Consider the following 25,829-nt stretch of genomic DNA (forward strand, 5'->3'; position numbering starts at 1 on the left):
AGGCTATTCCCTCCAAAAAAGAAACGTGACCAATAAATGGCATTAGCAGTACTCTATAGGTGGTGCAGTGTTACGTGGGTTTTTTTTTTTTTTTTGCTTAATTACAGACTTACTATTTTATCAGTTGCTGAGCGATGTATCATTTTTCGTTCTGACGCCGCAAGTCTTCCTTTCCTATATCTTCACTACTTTTTATCTGTATAAATGATGAACTATAGGTTTTGCCGTTTTTTAATAACTGTGGAAGTATTACAGGCATCGGGTCCCACCTAATGTGTCACCCGCCTATGCGTTTTACATGAACATTTCAAGACTCGATCGATCTGTTTACAAAGAGAAAGCAGAATATCTCTTCCTTTGACGATGTCCAACAACGACCTAGGAAGCTGGACGCCCTCGCGTCCCAGGCTCTTCCGTGGCTCGCGGTAGTTTGCAGCATCGGTTTTATTCCTTGCCCACTTGCCGCTACGTCGAACTTCCGTGGTGATCGTTACGCAACGTCTTCCACGTTATTAGCAACATAAATAAACTTTCTTCCCACAGTATTACTGAAAACCCAAAAACAAACTTAAAGAACATAATAATAATAAATGTTCTTACAATTATTCATATAAGTCTTGGTCGGTTTAATGAGGGGTGGGACAGACCTAAGCCTTGTGACACCACAGTGGCTTTCCGAGCATAACAGATACACAACATCCATCATAGTGAGTGAATAGGTCGCACAGGCTGTCAAGAGCACCGCATCAAATATGTCAAAGAAATTATGGTCCACCGATTCTAATTGGTCGTTCAACAATTTGCTTGGAAACCTCGTTCTGTTTTGTAAATTTCGAGTTTCCCAAAACGTTGAGTTTCCTTCCTTTCACACCTTTTTGCATATCAGTAATTTTATGGTTCAACTCTTCACTTGTGTCAATACTGCGAGGTCGTCCACAACTCGGTGTACAGGTGTGGGTATGTCCCACCGACCATGGTTGAAAACAGCAACACACCACCGATGTACTGGACCCAACATGTGCAACAGTCCGCCTGTATGGCCCAACATTTTTCTACAGGCCCACAATGTGACCCACTTCACATGTTCAGCAGAAGCTTGTACTCGTCAGTGGGGCACGGTTACGCCGTAGAACGAATGCTGAGTGAACACGGTTCACAGCACAGCCACGCCTACAGAGTCAAGGTAGAGAGTACACAGACTGGTCTCCTGAGCTCCATCTGAACAGCCTGTGAGGTGACTGTGACAAACGGACCACTAACATTACAACCCCATACATGCGCATATTATACCCTGAACACAGTCCGTGAGGATGTTGCATTTTTTCCGACAGGAAAATAAATGACCAGTTACTGTTTCACTTTCTTTGGAAATAGAAGCGCTTAGCGAGAGTTATGTTTAATCTTCTGGTACTCAACACGCTATACGAATTCCTCTTTTGGTGCTTCCAGAAAGATTACATATTTGTATTGTTGAGCAGAAAACAGTAATCTTTTCATTAGTGGCACAGACTCACTCTTACGCAGGTCTGCAGCTTTTCATGGGAAAGAGAAACTGATGATGAGAAGTACCTACACAACCAGCTCATCACGTGAATTCGATAACCAATATTGGATAGTGTTGTGATTCATGGAAGGAAAGTAAGTAACTGGTTCTGGATATCCATTCCACTGCCTTTCCACTTCTGGACATGATGTCTTAATATCGGAAGTAATTGCCATTTATATCCTCACTAAGAATGTCATGAGTAGTTTTTCATTGTTTACTCTAGTAATCAGCCAGGCAATTGTATCTAGTTAGATCCTTGTTAAGTTTTTCTTAACTCTTATTAGCCTACTCTTTTTGGTATTTAATTGCTTTGTTGCTTTAGTAAACCTGCATGTGTGTGTGTATGTGTACGTTTGTCCTTCAGGAACTGCATCTGTAAACGATTTAGATCTAATAAACTGTTTAACAGTCAGAAAACACTCACGTCATGACAATTCACTTTGACAACTACGCACCCTATAATCAGATATACTCGTAAAATTTCATCACAATAATTAAGTCTGTGTACGTTATGTACAAACCACTTGTTCTGCGACGCTTCGTTGAAGTTGTTACGTTTTTTGCCCTTACAAATACATACTGTTTGATGCTGTTATTCCAGTGTATAGAATCTTTGGTTTGTGGTTTAAAAGTAATATTGGGTATAGCGTCCCTTCCACGTCGAGGTCATTAGAGACAGAGTACAAGCTGGGATTGTGTCAAGGATGTGGAAGGAAATCGGCAGTGCCCTTTCAAAGGAACCATACCGACATTTGCCTGGAGTGGTTTAGGGAAATCACGGAAAACCTACATCTGTACGCACGGCGGCTGGTTTTAATCGTAGTCCTCCCGAATGCATGTGCTAACCATTGAGGCACCTCACTCAATTGGTTTGTGGTTTGTTTTCATAAAAAGAAAATAGTACTTTTCAAATGGTTTATTTACATGCAGCGCAAAATAAATACAGTCAGAGATGAGATGGTGCTATGATGATGGGCTGTCTACCAGGCGTAAGACAGAGCAGGGGCGCTGTAGGACAGGTGGGCGACGGCGGGGGCAGCGGAGTAGGCCACTCCCAGCAGACCGTGGGCGGCGACGGCGGGGGCGGCGTAGGCGGCGGCGGGCGCGTAGGCGGCGCGGGCGTAGCCGTAGGCGGGGGCGGCGTAGGCGGCACGGGCGTAGCCGTAGGCGGGGGCGGCCAGGGCGTCGTTGCTGACGCGCACGTCAGACTTGGTGACGCTGGAGTAGGGGGTGTCGATGGTCTTGGAGTAGGTGGACACCTGTCCCAGGTTGCCGTAGCTCCTCAGGATGTTGGAGTGCTGCGAGGTGATGGCCGCGGGGGCGACGGCGTGGGCGCCGTAGGCGGCGTAGGCGGGGGCGCCGTAGGCGACGGCGGGGGCGGCGTAGCCTCCCAGGTAGCCGGCGTTGGCGACGGCCAGGACGGTGGCGAGAACCAAGAACTGTAAGTAAAAGGGACGGGGTTCTTGGTAAAGTGGTACGAGGAAAAATCTTCAGACTGTTCAATAACAATTAGTTACAAAACTAATAAGACCCAAAATTTTAATGGCAGGAAGTGAGCATTCTAGACATCGTTTCATAGTTTAGAATTGATTAGAGGACAGTAGTCGTAAATAAGAGAGAGGAAATGCTCCTATGAGTATGTGGCAGTAAATATCTCTCGAACTCCTTACCATGTTTACTCTAAAGGGAGACTTGGCTGCCCAAGCTCTGCCCAGTTGTAGATTAAAAATCTTTTTCAGCCAAATACCAGCAAAGCTGGTGAGGTAGAGGGAGGGGTTTGCAGTTAAAGCATTTGCCTTAGAACCAATGGGAATTTCCCGAAACTTTGATCAGAACCGTGGACCGTAGATAAGTTGCTGGAAATATTTTTTACTTCAATTCTGGGAGAATATCTTCCACGTGAAAAATGCACTTTTATAAGTAAATGTATTTGTTTGTGAATGCAGAGACTTTATTCTGTACACACAGTTGCTGTCTTGTTTGGAGTGAAATGGAATGATCATATGGCGTTACTGACAGTTTCAGGTTGTTCGGCCGCCTGTTTCAAATCTTTCTATTTAACTATTGGTGACTTGCAAATGACGCTACTTATGAGTAATTGCACCTGAGTGACTGACGTACATTATGTTTTGTAGGAGGAGTTGAACTGAATACAAGGCTGAACTCATATTCAAGCACGAGCATACTTCAAACTCCGGCCCAGTCATCCAGGTTTATCAGTCACTGTAAATCCCTTAACCTCCTGATACTTTATTTTTCCATTTTCCCTAACACTCTACTTCTAAAACCTTCATCGCTAGTGACATCTAAAACTCTGTTCCTATATTTGTTTTCAAATTATAAAACGAAGTGGACCTGATATATAAAAAAATTATCACTGTTCTACTGTGGTTAGTTAAACGGACCGTCTGGAACATTATAATATTAGAAGCGACATTTATTCATCAACGCAGCTTCGCTATGGAAAAAAGTAGAAAGGAAGCTGATCTGTATCGTATAGGAACGAATGCTTTCACACCGCAGAAGGTACTTGCTGTCAATATATTACTGACGGAAAAGTCGATTAGTAGTGAAGATTGCAGCGGTGTGCTTTAGGCTAGGTCCTATGATGTATCTCGATGATGTATCTTACGTTTTAACTACCTCCAGCCTATGAACCAGTGTCATGAATCACTGATATGGAATCTAAACGAACGTTAAGCTCACTCTTTTTCGCACTTCAGGATATTCTATTTCATTTGTGAGATTGTTCAAGTGATTTTACAAAATGAGAAGAAATGAACAACAGAGTGAGCTTAGAACTATGTAACAATGTTGTCACTCTCTGCTTGTAAACTCTTCATAAGTAATAGTCATACAGCTACTTTGTTCCTGTTTTAGACAAAGACAACATATTTTCCCAGAAGTCACCTAAGCGTAGAGCAGGTATTCTTCCGCAGTTACAGCAAAGTGATTTTCCAGCTTTGATTCAGATATGGCTATCAGGAACATCAAACTACGTCGCAAAATTGTTCATTACTGCTTTCACCAAACGTTAGCACTTGATATAGCTTCAGCAGTTGAATGTCATTTGCTGCGAGAATAGTTCCGCAAATGGGTATACAGAAGGTGTAGGAATGAGGGGGTAATAAGAAGAACGGAAGAGAAATAGGAGACTATGTAAAATTACCATACTAAGGTAGGAAATTCTTCTTCCTTCGCTCCTACAGAACGTTATGAATTGTTTTGTACTGAATCCGACAATTTAGTAATATTTTTATGTAGACTCGTCTTTTCCCATAAAACGGTATGGTTTTTAAGAAGGAAGAAGAGTATGTAGAAGCGCTTAAGATGAGCACCACAGTGTTGTCTTGTGGGTGTATCGAGTAATGTATGTCAATGAAACCTACGGTGATACTCTCGAATCTTAACTCCACCTGCACACTCCATATATCGTCTTATAGATGGGAGTTTCATCCCTTAAAAAAGGAAAAAATAAAGAAACGATCCCATGATAGTTCGTGCTGGACTGAGAATCATCTTGAAATATTCCCCGCCTAATAGAATGAAAAACTCATAACGAGCCGCCCCAAGGCTACGTTCTGTCTCTACTATCCTCCTTGACAAACAGCAGGGGAAATGTGCTCTAAAATAGACGCTGCTATAATGATCTAGTCTCAGTAGCAGAACAATGAATAATAATCGTATCAGAGATGAACAAGCTTTCACAGTGATTCAAAAACAATCCGAGTAGTCACAACGTGGATAAATCCCTACTGTAGCGAGATGAACGTTGTATAAGTTCCTCGGAAGTTCTGTGGCAATGTGATCTGAGCAGAAGACGGATCATAGTTGGATGAAGTTCTTATTACCAATACAAAACGAACGAACTTTTTGATTCTGTAGCTCGTTGGTTTAGTGGGTAAGCATTAGACTCAAATCTAGTGCTCCTGAGTTAGATACCCTCTCGAAATTGCGATCTTTGCTGATTCTTTCCGCTTCAACCACCTGTGGCAATGATTAGTTCATACGAGAAAAGCCGTTAGCAACATAGTTCCGAGTCTGCCTGTATGCCTGTAATTGGCATGTCCGTTTGGAGGACTGAGGAAGGGAACTCCTTGCCTAGTACAGCGCAGTGATGTTCAAAACAACTAACTTACTTGCCGCATAAGTTTGAACAAAATTGGTTTGTGAAGTGACTTCAGTGTATTCAAGCTGTACCTGACACATAGATTGTGAGCGGAGGACGGATAAAGGCCCTTAGCCATCGTCTATGCCAGCTAAGGAAATTGTGTGTGTCTACAGAGCGAGGGAGAATCGTAAATATTTTCAGTACTGACGGACATTTCATGTCAATGAAGCTGCATCATTGTATAAGATATTCCAGCGTTTCCGCCATCCTCGCAAATGGCCTTCATCATGGGGGACGATATATAAAGGATCACTCTGATGATGACCACGTGAAGTAGGGTCCAAAACGTCGGGACAATTTACACTGGTGCTTCGTGACACTGCCAGCGCGTGTACTGCCGAGGGCGCGTAGTACTCACTTTGTACATGGTGGCGTCGGCGGAGCGCTGCGTTGCAGGTCTGGTGTGATGGAGAGCTGGTGGGCTGTGTGTGCCTGGAAGGCGGCCGGCCGCCGTTTTATAGGCGCTGTGCCGGCGGCCGGACAACGTTCACGCCCCCCGCACCGCGGCGGAGGCGAGCAGCCGGTGGCTGGCGCATTTCCATAGCGCGGCCAGCAGGGACCTCTGTTTTCGCAACAGCGCGGGCCCACTTTTTTTTTCTTTTTTCACTGATGTTTTAATATCGTTCGATGATCTGATAACGCACGTATATTCTAATACTTTTTTGACTGTCGTAGAATTGCAAGTTTAGCAGCTAGTTGGTTACTCAAAGACATTTGTTGCTGTTCGTGTAGTTATGGAACTGTTATTGATTTGTTCGTAATCTATATGGAAAAACTACCCAATAAAGTAAACTAAAAGGACACGAACATGAAATTAGCCTTCGTAAACAATTAATTTTAGCACAAAACTAACTTCAGGTAAAGCCATACTCCCGAAACTCTTAGATCCTGGAATTTAGGAAATTAACTGAAATAACTGCACACAGTTTTGATCTGCCAGGAAGTTTCATATCAGCGCACATTCCGCTGCAGAGTGAAAATCTCATTCTGGAAACATCCCCCAGGCTGTGGCTAAGCCATATCTTCGCAATATCCTTTCTTTCAGGAGTGCTAGTCCTGTAAGGTTCGCAGGAGAGCTTCTGTAAAGTTTGGAAGGTAGGAGACGAGGTACTGGCAGAAATAAAGCTCTGAGTACGGGGCGTGAGTCGCGCTTGGGTAGGTCAGTTGGTGGAGCACTTTCCCCCGAAAGGCATAGGTCTCGAGTTCGAGTCTCAGTCGGGCACACAGTTTTAATCTGCCAGGAAGTTTCATATCAGCGCACACTCCGCTGCAGGGTGAAAATCACATTCTGGAACTGCACAAAACTTTGTGTAGGACATACGGGACGAAATTTGATCGTTAGATTCAGAGAACACAAGAGAGAAACAGATAACAACCAAGACAACATTTTTGACAAGCCTCAAAGATGTAAAATACGAATTCGACAAAACTGAAAACCCCCTACAAATTCTCCACAAAATACCAAAAGTGAAATCACGAATACCTTGCAGGAATGTGAAATATACATAGACACTAAGGGTTATCTCCTAGCTACACTAAATGCACAAAACGATATCAAGCACACACATTTTATTGAAATTTTATGTATGGATAACGAATAACCAAAACACCAAAGATAAAAAATACATCAATAACAGTTCCATAGATACACGACCTCAAATGGTTCAAATGGCTCTGAGCACTATGGGACTTAACATCCATGGTCATCAGTCCCCTAGAATTGAGAACTACTTAAACCTAACTAACCTAAGGACGTCACACACGCCCATGCCCGAGGCAGGATTCGAACCTGAGACCGTAGCGATCACGCGGTTTCAGACTGAAGCGCCTAGAACGATACACGAGCTGCAACAACATAAATATCTCTGAGTAGACACCTAGCTTTCAAACTCGAATTTTTACGCCTGTCAAAATAACAAAATACGTATTATAATATCTACATCTACGTCCATACACCGCAAGCCACCCGACGGTGTGTGGCGGAGGGTACCTTGGATACCTCTATCGGTTCTCCCGTCCATTCCAGTCTCGTATTGTTCGTGGAAAGAAAGACTGTTGGTATGGCTCTGTGTGGGCTCTAATCTCTCTGATTTTATCCTCATGCTCTCTTCGCGAGATACGTCGGAGGGAGCAATATACTGCTTGACTCCATGGTGAAGGTATGGTCTCGAAACTTCAACAGAAGCCCATACCAAACTACTGAGCGTCTTTCTTGCAGAGTCTTCTACTGGAGTTTATCTATCATCTCTGTAACGCTTTCGCGATTACTAAAGGATCCTATAACGAAGCGCGCTGCTCTGCATTGGATCTTCTCTATCTCTTCTATCAACCCTATCTGGTACGAATCCCACACCGGCAAGCAGTAGTCAAGCAGTGGGCGAACAAGTGTACTGTAACCTACTTCCCGTGTTTTCGGACTACATTTCCTTATGATTCTTTCAATGAATCTCAGTCTGTCATCTGCTTTACCGACGATTAATTTTATATGATCATATCATTTTAAATCACTCCTAATGCCTAATCCCAATTAATTTATGGAATTAACTGCTTCCAGTTGCGGAACTGCTATATTGTAGCTTAATGGATAAGGATCTTTCTTTCTATGTTTTTGGAGCACATTACACTTGCCTACATTGGGATTCAATTGACATTCCCTGCACCATGCGACAATTCGTTGCAGATCCTCCTGCATTGCAGTATAATTTTCCATTGTTACAACCTCTCGATAGACTACAGCATCATCCGAAAGAAGCCTCATTGTATTTGATATTAGCCACAAGGTCATTTATATATATAGTGAATAGTAACGGCCGTCCGCATCTCGTGTTCGTGCGGTAGCGTTCTCGCTTTCCATGCCCGAGTTCCCGGGTTCGATTCCCTGCGGCGTCAGGGATTTTCTCTGCCTCGTGATGGCTGGGTGTTGTGTGATGTCCTTAGGTTAGTTAAGTTTAAGTCGTTCTAAGTTCTAGAGGACTAATGACCATAGATGTTAAGTCCCATAGTGCTCAGAGTCATTAGTAACGATCCTACGACACTCCCCTGCAGCACACCTGAAATCACTCTTACTTCGGAAGACTTCTCTCCATTGAGAATGTCGTGCTGCGTTTTATTATCTATGAACTCTTCAATCCAATCACACAATTGGTCTGATAGTCCATATGCTGTTACTTTGTTCATTAAGCGACTGTGGGGAATTGTATCAAAGGCCTTGCGGAAGTCAAGAAACACATCTGTGAACTCATGTCTGTGGCCCTCTGAGTCTCGTGGACGAATAGCGCGAGTTGGGGTTTCACACGATCGTATTTTTCTAGAGACCTACAGTACACCGCTGCAAGAAGGGGGGCAAGTTCCTTGGCGTACTCTGTGTAAAATCGAACTGGTATCGCATCAGGTCCAGCGACCTTTCCTCTTTTGACCGAAATTAATTGTTTTTCTATACCTCTGTCATCTATATCGATATATACTATTTTGTCATCTGTGCGACAGTCTACAGATGAAACTACAGTGTAGTCTTCCTCTGTGGAACAGCTTTGGAAAAAGACATTTAGTATTTCGGCCTTTAGTCTCTCATCCTCTGTTTCAATAACATTTTGGTCACAGAGTGTCTGGAAATTTTGTTTTGATCCACCTACCGTTTTGACATAAGACCAAACTTTATCAGGATTTTCTGCCAAGTCAGTGTATAGAACTTTACTTTCGAATTCGTTCAACACCTTTCGCATAGCCCTCCTTACACTACATTTCGCTTCGTAAAATTTTTGTTTGTCTATAAGCCTATGGCTGTGTTTATGTTTGCTGCGAAGTTCCTTCTGCAACTGTAGATGTGATGTACATGCACAGCCAAACAAATGATTACTATTTCAGAAAAATTGAATGATTTATCCAAGAGAATTTTCACAAGTTGAGCAAGACCATAACCTGTTGTCTATATCTGGCTCTTATGGAACCTGTTATTCGGCTTGGCATTGGTTGAGGGATAGCGAGGCAATTTCTGTGCGACTGGTGCGTTAGATTATCGAAATCCCGAGCTGGTTGCAATGTCCGACCCATAATGCTCCAAACGTTCTCAACTACGTGGAGGTCCGGCGACCTTGCTTGTCTTTCGTGGCAGGCACGGTAGAAGTAGTAGAATAGTGGCTGTATGCGGATGAGCATTATCTTGCTGAAATGTAAGTCCAGGATGACTTGCCATGAAGAGCAACAAGACATGTCGCTAAATTTCGTTGCTCACCACTGTGCTGTAAACGTGCAATGGACGAGAACCAAAGGGGTCCTCCTTTGATAAATATCACCAGCACTCCTGGTTACAGGACCGCATGTAGGGCGTGGTATCCCACTGCTATCCATGGCGTCTCCAGACACATCTTCGGCTTGGAATCTGACTGGAGTAGTCTTTAGTGAGCAATCACTCTTCGAATTCTGCATCGATGATGAGCGACGACGTGTCTGGAGATGTCCCGGTCAGCGGTGGAATATCAGCTTGACCATCACCGGTCAAGCGGACAGACAGGCAGGAGTGACGGACTGGGGTGCCACTACTTTTCATAACAGGACCACTTTGGTTGTCATCCACGGTATCATTGCAGCAAAGCGGTATGTTGACGGTATTCTATGCTTTGTTTTGTTCCCCTTGATTGCAACCTATACTGGGTTTAGATGCCTGCCCTCACACTGCGAGAGTTTCTACTGCTTCTCTTCGTGCTTGCCGAACACTACCTTGGCCGCAGGATCTCTCCCCAGTTGAGAACGTTTGGCCCATTCATCAGCAGCACCCTCCAACCATATCCTGATTTTGACTATCTAACGCTCCAGTTGGACAGAATTTCGCACGATATCCTTCAGGAGGACATCCAGCAACCCTATCAATTAATACCGAGTAACTGTCGCATAAGGGATAGAGGTGGATCAACGTATTACTGAGAATCTTACTCTATTGGCCATTCAAATTGCTACACCAAGAAGAAATGCAGATGATAAACGGGTATTCATTGGACAAATATATATATACTAGAACTGACATGTCCTTACATTTTCACGCAATTTAGGTGCATAGATCCTGAGAAATCAGTACCCAAAACAACCACCTCTAGCGTAACAACGGCCTTGATACGCCTGGGCATTGAGTCAAACAGAGTACAGGTACAGCAGCCAATGCAGCTTCAACCCGATACCACAGTTCATCAAGAGTAGTAACTGGTTTATTGTGACGAGCCAGCTGCTCGGCCACCATTGACCAGACGTTTTCAATTGGTGAGAGATGTGGAGAAAGTGCTAGCCAGAGCAGCAGTCGAACATTTTCTGTACCCAGAAAAGCCCGTACATTGCCTGCAACATGCGGTCGTGCATTATCCTGCTGAAATGTAGGGCTTCGCAGGGATAGAATGAAGGGTAGAACCACTGGTCGTAATACATCTGAAATGTAACGTCCACTGTTCAAAGTGCCGTCATTTCGAACGAGGGGTGACCGAGAAGTGTAACCAATGGCACCCCATATCATCACGCCGGGTGATACGCCAGTATGGCGTTGACGAATACACGCTTCCAACGTGCGTACACCGCGATGTCGCCAAACACGGATGCGAACATCATGATGCTGTAAACAGAACCTGGATTCATCCGAAAAATGACGTTTTGCCATTCGTGCACACAGGTTCGTCGTTGAGTACACCATCACAGGCGCTCCTGTCTGTGATGCAGTGTCAAGGGTAACCGCAGCCATGGTCTCCGAGCTGATAGTCCATGCTGCTGCAAACGTCGTCGAACTGTTCGTGCAGATAGTTTTTGTCTTGCAGACGTCCCCATCTGTTGACTCAGGGATCGAGACGTGGCTGCACGATCCGTTACAGCCATGCGGATAAGATGCCTGTCATCTCGACTGCTAGTGATACGATCCAGTACGGCGTTCCGTATTACCCTCCTGAACACACCGATTCCATATTCTGCTAACAGTCATTGGATTTCGACCAAAGCGAGCAGCAATGTCGCGATACGATAAACTGCAATCGCGATAGGCTAAAATCTGACCTTTATGAAAGTCGGAAACGTTATGTTACGCATTTCTCCTCCTTACACGAGGCATCACAAGAACGTTTCACCAGGCAACGCCGGTCATCTGCTAATTGTGTATGAGAAATCGATTGAAAACTTTCCTCGTGTCAGCACATTGTAGGTGTCGCCACCGGTGCCAAATTTGTGTGAATGCTCTGAAAAGCTCATCATTTGCATATCACATCATCTTGTTCCTGTCGGTTAAATTTCGCGTCTGTAGGACATCATCTTGGTGGTGTAGCAATTTTAATGGCCAGTAGTGTAATTTCTGAAGCTATTTCTCTTGAATAAATCATCCAATTTTCCTGAAACTGTAATAATTTCTTCGTCTGTACATGTACACCACATCTTCCGATGCCTGTCCCTTAAGGATAATTCCTTCACGGTGTCTCTTTTCTTTTTAGCTGAGAGTGTAATATAAACACGCTGCCGCAACTGCATCATTCTTGTAACGTGTACTATAGTTTGTCTATAATGCACCCAGAATGACAGTTGTAGGGCTGTGTTCATCTTATCGCAGGTTACATACTTCCAACAAGGGTATCTGTATAGTATATCTGTGATGTTTGACGCAGATGTACTAGAAGTTTCTAAAGTTAGTGAACTGTCATTTGAGCCCAATGAGTTAATGGGCAAAATTTGTGGATGAAAATAGAAATTTACTGACAGTGCATTGAAGAGGAATTCTACTTCCAAAAAGAAAGAAAGGCTGCGTTTAAATAGTGTATTGACAGCACAAAAATATTTCGTGATGAGCAAATGTTCCATTTAGCAGTAGATTACCTTGCTTTGAGAGCACTCATGTAAATGGGGAAAATTACGCAGGGCAGACAAATGTTGCCGTGCCCGAGCTGCACTGAACATAAATGCGTTTCTAGAGCAGAAATATAAACAAACTAAAGGACATAACGTTACATCTGAAGCTATGAAGATCTCATTTGATGCTCCACATTAGTGGATCGAGTGACGGGGCGAACGACGTGTTTCGGGATGTCTCCACTTCGTATCCAAGTCCAACGACACAGAGATTCAGCGTACCCGTGTTTTCACTTAATCGTATACAGCAAATGGCGGAATAGATCCTTTGTGAAGGACACAGCCGATTCATTTCCCGTCCTTCCCTAATCTGAAGATGTCCTCCAGCTCTAACGACATCATCGTCGACGGGAAGTTAAGGTGTACTCGTACGTTCCCTTTAGTAAAGTTGGAAATTCAGGTGTACACTAGAAAATTTAACACAGAGAGTAGTTACAGTCTCAGTGGTAACAAGAGCGTTCACACACAATTAAAATTAAAAACTCGATTTGCAGACATATGGTGATGCTCGGGGCGATTTATGTTCTCCGTCCATTCTACTTCTAAACCAGGCGACAAAGATGGGGTGGAATAGAAGGTTCTAACACTGTTGCTACCTATGTTCGTTTAAAAGTTATTGTTATGAGATTTGGTGACAATTGCATTTTTTCAGCAATTCACAAAGGTATGTAAATGCGTACTTATACACATTGAAGCGCCAATGTAACTAGTATAGGCATGCATATTCAAATGCAGTGATATGTAAAGAGGCAGAAAACGGATCAGGGGTCAGCAATGCCTATATAAGACAACAAGTATCTGGCGCAGTTATTAGATCGGTTACTGCTGCTACAGGGGTAGGTTATCAAGATTTAAGTGAGTTTGACGTAGTGTTCTATTCGGCGCGCGAGCGATGGGACACAGCATCTCCGAAGTAGGGATGAAGAGGATTTTCCCGTGCGACCATTTCACAAGTGTTCCGTGAATATCAGGAATCAGGTGAAACATCAAATCATCGACATAGCTGCGGCCGGAAAAAGATCCTGCAAGAAAGGGACCAACAACGACAGAATTCTGCAGATTTCAAAGCTGGGCCACCAACAAGTGTCAGCGTGCGAACCATTCAACGAAATGTCACAAGATATGGCCTTTCGGAGCGGAAGGCAGACTCGTATACCCTTGATGACTAAACGACACAAAGCTTTACGCCTCGCCCGGGCCCGTCAACACCATGGGACTCTTAATGACTGGAAACATCTTGCCTTGTCGGACGAGTCTCGTATGAAATTGTACCGAGCGGATGGACGTGTACGAGTATGGAGACGACCTCATGAATCCATGGACCCTGCATGTCAGAGGAGCACTGTTCAAGCTCTAGGAGGCTTTGTAATAGTCTGGAGTCTGCGCACTTGGAGTGATGTGGGACCCCCGATACGTCTAGATAGGACTCTGACAGTTGATACGTACGTAAGCATCCTGTCTGATGAGCTGGATCCATTCATGTCCATTGTGCATCCCGATGGGCAATACGAGCAGGACGATGCGACACCTCACCCCACCAGAATTGCTACAGAGTGGCTCCAGGAACAGTTTTCTGAGTTTAAACACTTCCACTGGCCACCAAACACCTCACACATGAACATTATTGAGGATATCAGGGAAGCCTTGTAAAGTACTGTTCAGAAAAGATCTTCACCACATTGTACGCTTACGGATTTATGAACAGCCCCGCAGGATTCATGGTATCAGTTCCTTCCAGCACTACTTCAGACATTATTAAAGTCTATGTCAGTTCGTGCTCGCGGGGGCCATCACGATATTAGGCAGGTGTACCAGTTTCTTTGCCTCTTCAGCGTAGTACTAGAACCAGATATGTTAAAAAACCTAAATTGGATGATATAATGCGATAAAAATTTAATACTCATCTTATTTCGTGAGTGTATTTATGCCTCCAAAGGGAATGATGTACAGATCGAGGCAGTCGATCATTAGTGGAGATACATTCCCATTCTCATATTTCCTTTCTTTTTCCCATGCAGCTAAGGCAAAATGCATCAGTTTTCGATACATGACGAAAGAGAGTCTTCTTTCAAGTATACACGGATTTTATACTGATCACTCAAGAAATTTGTAAAGCACTCCGAATGCATTTTCAGTGCAAATAACAGTTTCCAAAACATGAAGTTGTACTTGGCACGCATTCTGTCTGCAGAAATTACTACTTCGCTTCCAGACGAAGACTGTCTTATACGAGCCTGAGAAAAAGAGTAATTACTTCTGGCACATATGTCATAAGGTATATTAAAGAGTGAAGTTGTAGTTTATTCCAAAACCGGCAACTGGTGACATTAGCATTTACACATAGTTTTCTGCATAGACGAGTAAACTGTTACAAACAAAGTACACCTCTTGACATTAATAAAATTTATAAAAATAAAATTCATCCTATTCTTAGACATAGATCTGAAATGAAGTTTTGTAGAAATTGCGGATTGTAACACATCGCCAAAATAGTAAAGATTATATATTTCCTTTCATGTGACTTTTTTTTATGAAAAATTGAGTTTGCTTTCGAAAAATTATTACTGTTGTTGATTTAATGAAAGAGAAAATTTAATGAAAAATTTCGTAACCAAGGTATTGTAAAGTGTGAAATTTATGCCATTTATGGCCAAGTAAAAAATGTTCTTAAGTATTAGAGAAAAATTAAGAAAATGTGAAATTTAAACAAATATATCCAGTGAATATACCGATTGCGTATTCTCACCTCTTGTACTTCAGGCTTGTAATTTTAGGTGAAACGCCAATTCCGTTAAACATGCTTAATAGCATAATCTCGTCAAAGATCCCCGTCATTTTTCTTTATAAGGTCGGGTACTATCTCTACCGTTAATTTGCAGCATTTCCGCATCATTCAGAATCTCACCTAATGTGTGTGTCGTCACTTCACTAAGAATAACTCGTTATTCCGGGCAGTGACTCAGCGCCTGACGATGGTGAAACTTTTCGAAACCTCACGTTCCTGCAGGTAAGTGATGTACACTCCTGGAAATTGAAATAAGAACACCGTAAATTCATTTTCCCAGGAAGGGGAATCTTTATTGACACATTCGTGGGGTCAGATACATCACATGATCACACTGACAGAACCACAGGCACATAGACACAGGCAACAGAGCATGCACAATGTCGGCACTAGTACAGTGTATATCCACCTTTCGCAGCAATGCAGGCTGCTATTCTCCCATGGAGACGATCGTAGAGATGCTGGATGTAGTCCTGTGGAACGGCTTGCCATGCCATTTCCACCTGGCGCCTCAGTTGGGCCAGCGTTCGTGCTGGACGTGCAGACTGCGTGAGACGACGCTTCATCCAATCCCAAACATGCTCAATGGGGGACAGATCCGGAGATCTTGCTGGCCAGGGTAGTTGACTTACACCTTCTAGAGCACGTTGGGTGGCACAGGATACATGCGGACGTGCATTGTCCTGTTGGAACAGAAAGTTCCCTAGCCGGTCTAGGAATGGTAGAACGATGGGTTCGATGGCGGTTTGGATGTACCGTGCACTATTCAGTGTCCCCTCGACGATCACCAGAGGTGTACGGCCAGTGTAGGAGATCGCTCCCCACACCATGATGCCGGGTGTTGGCCCTGTGTGCCTCGGTCGGATGCAGTCCTGATTGTGGCGCTCACCTGCACGGCGCCAAACACGCATACGACCATCATTGGCACCAAGGCAGAAGCGACTCTCATCGCTGAAGACGACACGTCTCCATTCGTCCCTCCATTCACGCCTGTCGCGACACCACTGGAGGCGGGGTGCACGATGTTGGGACGTGAGCGGAAGACGGCCTAACGGTGTGCGGGACCGTAGTCCAGCTTCATGGAGACGGTTGCGAATGGTCCTCGCCGATACCCCAGAGCAACAGTGTCCCTAATTTGCTGGGAAGTGGCGGTGCGGTCCCCTACGGCACTGCGTAGGATCCTACGATCTTGGCGTGCATCCGTGCGTCGCTGCGGTCCGGTCCCAGGTCGACGGGCACGTGCACCTTCTGCCGACCACTGGCGACATCATCGATGTACTGTGGAGACCTCACGCCCCACGTGTTGAGCAATTCGGCGGTACGTCCACCCGGCCTCCCGCATGCCTACTATACGCCCTCGCTCAAAGTCCGTCAACTGCACATACGGTTCACGTCCACGCTGTCGCGGCATGCTACCAGTGTTAAAGACTGCGATGGAGCTCCGTATGCCACGGCAAACTGGCTGACACTGACGGCGGCGGTGCACAAATGCTGCGCAGCTAGCGCCATTCGACGGCCAACACCGCGGTTCCTGGTGTGTCCGCTGTGCCGTGCGTGTGATCATTGCTTGTACAGCCCTCTCGCAGTGTCCGGAGCAAGTATGGTGGGTCTGACACACAGGTGTCAATGTGTTCTTTTTTCCATTTCCAGGAGTGTAGTTTAAAGATAAATAAAATTTTAAACGTGCATGTCGTCGTTAAAAAAACTCCGTTAAAAACGTATTTGTGTCAACTAACATTTAACTTAAGTTGAAATAATTTACTTCCCTTAATACGCATTGGTACGTAATGCCAGGACTTATGTTTATATCACATGTGACACAATACGTAAATACGAGCTGCGCTATACGTTTCAGTAAGACTTCGATGACACATCTTCCTTCGAATGTAAAACGTTCGATGCGGTAAAACGATTATCATTCATCTGTGTTATTGGTTCCTTGTTATCGTTGAAAAACATATTATTATCAGTCTCATTACGAACTAAGCTACAGAAGTCAGCAGCAGTAAAGGCCAATGTTAGCTGGGTACAGGCGCGCACTTCCACGGCTTGTTCAATAGGTTTCCTTCTTTTACCTAACTTGGTCACTTTCCTTCGCGAAGTGTGAAAGTTGTATATTAAGAATACGTGTTGAGACTACATGATAGTGAAATGTGTGAAACTTTAGTGCCTTATTTAGTGACGGAAGTGTGACAGCGTAGCCTAGCCCTGCCTGTTATAACCAAGGGGCCACAGAGGTTACCCGACGAATTTTACTCTATAACATCTCTTCACATTTCCGTTCAAATACAGGCCCTGAAAATGTATTCCACCACTTCCATTCGGACCAGGCACGCCCAAGTCGAGCGTCAGCCCAGCTTCAGATGAAAAAACTGTGATAGTTATTATTTGAAAAGCGATCTAAAACTGAGTCGTTGACTTCAAGGATTATTTTAATGACAGGTAAGGTAACACTGCGAAGGTTCCATTAAAAACCACTTCCGGAGATTATACGCTGTCGGAATATAAACTCAACACCCTCACGGACAAGGTCACTTTATTGGAGCCCATTGTGGGTCCTGTGTGTCGTCGCCGAATGCACTCTGGAACAGACAGCTCGCCAGGCATACTGAAACGTCCCATTACAAAAATTATACATGACTGTACTTAAACTGACACACTATATTTTTAATAATCCCTACAAAAGAATAGCCCTGACTAACATTAACCTATACCTTTCACAAATCACTTACCTCACAAAAATCTTCGTTACTCGAGCTACTGCAATACAGCGAGCGCCAATACTGCCAGCCAAATAAAAGTTTGAAACTGCGGAAGACACTAACTACTGATAGGCATAGTTAGCAAATGAAAGATTTTAATAGAGAACAAACAATGTATTTACCTTACTAGTGTTCAAAAGTCATAATATATATAGCAGTTTATGACATCTAGTCTTACAATTTTCAAAACTCCGCCATTTCTCTCCCCACATCCACCACTGCTGGCGGCTCACCTCCAACTGCGTAACGTTACTCGCTGTTAACATCCAGCTGCCGCTGCCCAACACTACAATGGCAGAGAACAATGCAAACCAGCCACAGACTGCACACAGCACAGCCAGTGATTTTCATACAGAGCGCTACGTGGCGGCGGCGTTACCAATATAAGAACATAAACAACCTACTTACAGAGCCCCCATGCTCCACACTAAATTTTACAAATTGTTTTGGGCAATGGCCAATAATGATATGATAAAATTTTTCACAATTACAATAACAAATAAATCAAATGCACACAGTTATTGATACAATGTTGGTCAAAAGCAAAAATTTTCTCACAGTCACATAAAGACAGTCCTGATCATTCATCACAGTAAAATTGCAGTGTTTTTTTTTTCTCAAAGTCTGAGCAATAAAAGAGAATGCATACAGAAGTAGTGGATTTCTATGCAGTCTTGAAGAAGCAGTGTTGTCCTTCCAACGGAAAGACAGTGTTGACTCTTGACATGCAGACAGGTAATGGGCCACAACAGAGCAAACCCACAGCATAGTCAGTCGAAGTTGAAGAATATTGGTAGGTATGTCATCACAGAGCAGATCTACTGCAGTCCTTGTAGAATTAATGGTATTGGTGAGTCATCAAAGATGCAGACCCACTGTAGTCCTTGTAGAGATGGCCAGCAGCTAAGTGTTGCGACTGTGCAGGTGCACAATCACCATCGAAGAATCTTGTGGAGAATATAGCAAGTCCATAAACCACCACTTGTGCACTCACAAAGCTTTTTTTTAATTATCCTTAGAACCAGCAATGCTGTTATCCAGTCCCTTGCTGAATTATTAACACACGTGCAAACACTATCAGTCTGTACTTCTCACATATTGTCCGTATACTATACCAACAGAAACGTGTGCAGTGAAATGTAACTTAAAAGTTACTTAATTTGATGAACTGGTGTCAATTTTATAACAAAGGTACAAAATACATTATTAAAGAACATAACAATACAGATAACACTAGTGGTAATACAGGCTTTACAAAAGAATTGAACTAACACATACATCAGTGTTACAGGAATTATGACATAAGTAAATACATGAAAGATCAGAATAGCTTTTGAAACATCAACTTTACACATGAGCATTAAAACAAAACAGAATAAATAATGTCTAAACATCTTTACAAAGTAAATAACATATTATCAGAAAAATTCTACAACATAACTCTCATCAGAAAACACATAAAGATAGGAAGAACACAAATTCACATAGTGTAATAACACAAAAATACAGGACAAGGTTTGTTTTCAGTGTGACATTTGGTACTGCAGTCCAACCCAAAACTTCATTCCATAGATCTTTTGTCTTATTTCAACATTTGTTTTCACCAAAAGAAAATCCTATCCAAGCATTCTTTCTGTATTTATATGTTCACATATTTCTTACCTCATCATTTATTTTCCAGTATTTTACTTCATCATTTATTTACAAGAAAATCGTACCTATACCTGCTTTCTGTACTTTTTTCGTAGAACTTCTCAATGCATTTCTTCTAATTCATCGCAAATCATTCTCTTATATAGTCTACTCCCTCTTAAGCTAACTTAAATCTGCTGAGCTCAGATGCTAAACTAAGGGACGAGGCAATGCAGCAGCACTAAACAATTAATACAAACAGCAATGAAAGAAATGGAAATTGTCAAAGCAAGCAGCAGCAAATGCAGTAAGATATCTAAACATGACAAAGCTCAAGCAGAAAAATATTAGAGTAAAAATGGCCATGTTTCATACCTATGTCACATCTTACACACTAGGGTGATGCATCACAAGAACTTACACTAACAGATAAGTTACCAATTCTTAAAAAAAATATTCATGCAATTCCTGTAAAGGGAAATGTCTATTTATGTGCCCTCGTTTTCTTGGAAGTAGATCATAAATTTATTGTTGACTGGATCTGTAGGCATAAAATATTTATATTAGTACATCTATAAAATTTTATTTTAACCAGTGCTGCAGTGCAACTAGAAACTAGATATTAAACAAAATGAGCAGTCTCTCAACAGCAAAGACAATAGATGTACTATGTTTCTTATCATTTCATTAGGCCTTTTAGTAAATATCATAACTTAAGAACTCTACAGTGTAATCATGTTTTCAAGTTTGAGCGTGTCGTATTTGCGATGCTTTCTACAAAGAAATGGCAATAGCGAGGATAATGGTCTCTTTTTTTTCTCCACCTGTGCCTCTGAAAGACATACACTAATGGCTTTTTTCCAGGCAACTGATCGCAGCTGGGTGCCCGCGACGCATTACGTGAAGGTGGTCACTTAACTTTTTCACCGAAATATTTACGACAGCACTTTACACTACAGTGACAGTCTCATATAAAAATTTCACAGGTCGATAATTTGCTTTACAAATGTGTAGAAACAAAATCCTATAAATATAACAGTGTCCAAAAAATTTTCGGCTGCGTTGTGATACATTTACGCATATACATACATTTCATAAATCTTAAAGTACGATTCTTGGTTTCCAACAACCTTTTTCACAAACCAGAGTCGCTAACCACTACTCATTATTCCTTACCTTATTACACATATACATATTCGTCGACACTTCTTCAATATTTCATCATAAGAAATACGTAGCATAATCAAATCCCTCATATACGGTAGCAACAGCTTATTGATCATAGACATACCTCAACAGCATAATACACATCTGCGACGTAATAATAACATCAGAACACCTCAGTCAATTCTCAAAAACGTTGTAGCTTCCTCCAATAATTTCAAAACCAAAAAACAATTGTCTGCTCATTTCAATAGTGTCATCTACCTCAAACGTACTTTAAAAATCATGATATAATACCAAATACATCATTCAAAGCTCTCGTAGTATCACAATGGTTCCAAAAAAAATATGAACAGTTCACAAAGTACAGACAAAATACAATTTCATAAGTGTGAAATAACCAACTGTGTAATTGCGTAAACATCTGTCACTGATGTAATAAAATAAATATTTGTCTCTCTCAGTTAAATGAGAAGATAGCTGTGTATTTGTGTGTTAGAGAAATATGGTACTGATGTGCAAAGTTGTATAAGCAAATACCATATTATCTAGGCCTCCTTGTGCTTGCCAGACACATGGTACACAAAGTAAGCGTGTACCCCCTGAGGATTAATGTAATTATACCCTCAGGTGTTACAGATTACAGCAATGGAATGAAATTATCACAAAAAACTTTCTTTGTAATTAAAAAATCTCGAAAAATAAATGGTTTAAGTACAAAATTAATCACTCAAATGCGTGTCCTGTAGCGCTAAATGTGCGTCTTGCTGTAAGATAATCTCTATGGAAGTGTCGTAGTTACCGTCCTCCGAAAGCTAAGTTCTGCAGAAGTCAATGTACTTACCTCGTGATAAACAAAAGTGAAATGCTTTGCATATAGATAACTTAGTTATTATGCTTATTGCCGTGATGAAGAAAGTGCTGTGCTGTAACGTATTGTTGTGCTACAGAAAAGGCTGTCTCATTGTAGCTATACCACAAAAGGTACTACTAAAACATGTTTTACTTTCCAGAATAATACAGAAAAACTGTGCAGATATAAAACAGATACACCGCAAAAGCAACATTGTAAATTGTCACTCATTAGTAGCGTCGTGATAAAATCGTGTAGTTGTCACTTAAACTAACCACTGTGTCATCTGGCATCTCACAGAAAGTACTTTAAATCCAGAATGTATCTTCAAGTAAACCAAAATGTTGCATTAAAATCTCATTAGCAGTACCAATATATGTCCTAAGTATGTAAGACTCATAGTCATTACGTAATCGTGCAACTAACAAGCAAGAATGTACATACACAGTAACGCTGTGTTCTCTGTTCACTATAACAATGCATTTGTAATTACTCGTCTAAGTAAGTTCCCTAGGTTCTTGACTGGATAGTTAACTTTAAAACATAGTTGCATGTTAACAGTTTCTCAGAGTGGCAAATTGTTCTAGTAGCGTGAAGTGAGAAATTTTATGGCAAAGACAAAGTTAAAAAGCAGATTATCTTTCAATAAACGGTTTTACATGTGAAATGTGGTGCAATCCTTTACTCTTCCTAGTACGCAGAGTTTCAACTTCAACGCAATTATCATGTGGTATACGTCGGTAAAGAATACTGGAATGTTTCTCAAGGTTAGCGCCTATGTTATTTTTCTCTGAGCCACCCGGCGCAAGTGGCTGCCTGCGGTGCCAGTCATTGTCTGTCTCTTTGTTGGCGCGCGTCGTTATTGGGATTAGGAGACCTAACTTCTACAAATTCACCTTGTCGAGAATGCCCTGCTCTGTTTGAATCTCGCCAGTTCTGATGCAATTCAGGTCTGTCGTTACGATTATATCGACTGTCGTCATGTAGGTAGTTCCTGTAGTTTCTTTCTTGTCGGTCACGTGGTGGAGAATTTCTCCCTGAATAGTAACCGCGCCCTGGACCGTTGCGTCTGCAGTTATTCCGTCTCCCTTGATAATTATTTTGGTTCCCATATTGTCTGTTTCTGTGATTGTCTCTGTGATAGTCACTACTGCGGAGTGGTGATCTTTCCCTGTAATTATTACTACTCTTCCAACGGTTATCATATGGGTGGTGTCTGTTTTGGTCACGATTTGTGTTGTGAGAATAGCCTTGTCGTGTCCAATTATTATTTCTTTCTTCGCGGAATTGCGACGGATGTGACCTGTAATTGTTGTGCTCCTGTCTTCGCGTTCCGCGATTGTCAGTGTCAACTCCGAATTCTTGTAATAGTCCCTGAAAAGCTTCAATGTCGTATGTCGTAAATGTTCAGGCAGTTTGATTAAGCAAATGCGGCTGAGTTCTGAGGGGCTGTAAGGGTTTGAAAGATACTGATTCTTATGAACATGTCTTCAAAATATTTCATAAGACTGAAAAATTCAGACTGTTAGAATCGTTTCATCATTATGATGCTATGTTTTACTCGGTCTTGTGTAGCTTGAGACCAATATGCTGAGAGGAAGGCATGATAAAACTCTCCTTCACTGTGACAATCGTGAATGACCGATCGCATTCTTACAGCTGGTTCATTCTCTAAGTAGCCACACATAAATTCTAACCTGTGCTCCAAAGACCAGTTGGGAGGAAAACAATGAGAGAATTGATGAAGCCATGCTTGTGGACGAATGTCGTTGTCAGAATTCTTAAATGTTTTGAATTTACGTGTAGTAATGAACAGCTTATAGTCAAAATCATCGTGACGGCTAGCCGCACGTCGCTCATTGTTACTTCGTTTCGGCGGTTCCATCTCAAAATCCAATGCTCCTTGCCAATTTCTTTCATAATTTCCGAAGTGTCCTGTGTTATTATTTTGTGGTTGTTCTGTATTTCTATGTCCCTCTTCACGTACTGGAGCGCGAGTGTCCTCAAAAAATATGTAATTCTTGTATTACTTTTGCCAACTGATCTTGTACTTCCCGGATTTCTCTTTTGTACTGTGTATTGATTTGATTTTGATTTTGTTTGAATTTTCTAATTTGTTCATACTCTTCAGTGTCTGTGAAGGCTACAGGTCTTGTGTTATTCAGATCATCATCTACCTTTGTAGATAAGTTAGTGAACTGATCTGAAAGTTCGGCTACTTTATCCGATAGTGAAATGGCTCTGAGCACTATGGGATTTAACATCTATGGTCATCAGATGTACGTAGAACGTAGTAGAACGTAGAACTACTTAAACCTAACTAACCTAAGGACAGCACACAAGACTCAGCCATCCGATAGTGAAATTATTTCCTCTAATTTTTTTTCTGAACCAAGTTTCAGAGTGTCCATTTGTGTTGAAATCGTATCTACTGTGTCCTTTAAGTTTTCCTGAATTTTTGCAAGTCGCGTAACCGAATCGGTAGATGCAACTGAGTCAATTTTAGCTTGCAAGGTGTCGTGATTTTCATGAACAATAGTTTGCAGTTCTTTTATAGCTACTTCGTGATTCTGTAACTCATTTTCATGACCCGAAAAAATAGATTGTAAATGCTCACAAATTTGTGTTTTTACGTCATTACAGACCTTTTGACACTTCGATTCAATGTTATGTAACTCAGTAGTTAAATTTTCACGTGTTTGTTCAAGTGTGATGTCTAACTTCCGAAGATTTTGTTCCATTGTGTCTAACTTTTGAAGATTTTGTCCCATTTGTTTCTGATTTTGTTCAAGCGTTGTGTCTAACTTTTGTAGCCTTTGTCCCATTTGTTGCATTAACTGTAATAACAGTGCACTGGTGTCTGAAACATGTTCCTCAGTGATATTCGGCAGTGCATTTGAACGGGCAATATTCGCATTCTGAAAAGCAGAAAATGTGTCTTGATTTATTTGAGAAAACGGTGAGGACGCAAAACCTGAATCTACAGTATTTGCAAGATTGTGTCCTGTCATTTCGGAATCCTGAGGCGAGCTGTTGCCGACCGATAGATCGATAATGCTTCCCTGTTCACTGATTGTTCCACTGCCTACACCATTATTTGCAGCCCACTCCATTTCCCTAAGCACAATTACCAAATTACTACTTTGAACATTAGTTAATTCATTTCATGGTGGCACTAACACACTGCTTTCGTCTTCACTGTCATTTCTCAGTTTACTTTGGAGCCTAGTATTACGTTTCTCACACGCCATTATTGTCACAATATTTCACACGATAACACAGAAAAGCACAATTTGAAGAGCCAGAATAAGAGAACACATTAACATAGCACTGGAAATAATATCAAGTTAATTGCAAGCGCAGCTGCGAAATACTTGGTGCAAATCTACATGATGTCACAACTGATTTACTGTACAGCAATGGAAGACTACAACTACAAAGGAGATTCTACCTACAATTTCGTGCTAACAATAAACAAAAGCTACACTAATTACACAAACTACAAGAAAAAATCAGAAGATTCCAGTGAGGTATCCTCGGCTAAGGGTCGACATATGAGACGTTCACTTACAAAAATTATACATGACTGTGCTTAAACTGCATCACAATATTTTTTAGCGCAACGCGATCTGACTTTCAATAATCCCTACAAAAGAATGGCCCTGGCTAACATTAACCTATACCTTTCACAAATCACTTACCTCACAAAAATCTTCGTTACTTGAGCTACTGCAATACAGCGAGCGCCAATACTGCCAGCTATATAAAAGATTCAAACTATGGAAGGCACTAACTACTGATAGGCATAGTTAGCAAATGAAAGATTTTAATAGATAACAAACAATGTATTTACCTTACTAGTGTTCAAAAATCATAATATATATATATATAGCAGTTTATGACATCCAGTCTTACAACTTTCAAAACTCCGCCATTTCTTTCCCCACAACTGCGCAACGCTACGCGCTGTTAACTTTCAGCTGCTGCTGCCCAACACTACAATAGCAGACAACAATGCAAACCAGCCACAGACTGCACACAGCACAGCCAGT

At 42.0% G+C, this 25,829-nt stretch overlaps 1 protein-coding gene across 1 annotated transcript; it reads right to left on the reverse strand.

The window, feature by feature from the left end:
- Positions 1-2,447: 2,447 nt before the first annotated feature.
- LOC126335112 (cuticle protein 67-like) lies at positions 2,448-6,157 on the reverse strand. Its single transcript, XM_049998060.1, has 2 exons — positions 6,076-6,157; positions 2,448-2,985 (listed from the first exon to the last, which is right to left on the reverse strand). The coding sequence occupies exons 1-2, from the start codon at positions 6,082-6,084 to the stop codon at positions 2,527-2,529; spliced, it is 468 nt and encodes a 155-aa protein (XP_049854017.1). The 5' UTR covers positions 6,085-6,157; the 3' UTR covers positions 2,448-2,526.
- Positions 6,158-25,829: the final 19,672 nt, after the last annotated feature.

The sequence above is a fragment of the Schistocerca gregaria genome, chromosome 1 (genome assembly GCF_023897955.1).
Source record: "Schistocerca gregaria isolate iqSchGreg1 chromosome 1, iqSchGreg1.2, whole genome shotgun sequence".
NCBI lineage: Eukaryota > Metazoa > Arthropoda > Insecta > Orthoptera > Acrididae > Schistocerca > Schistocerca gregaria.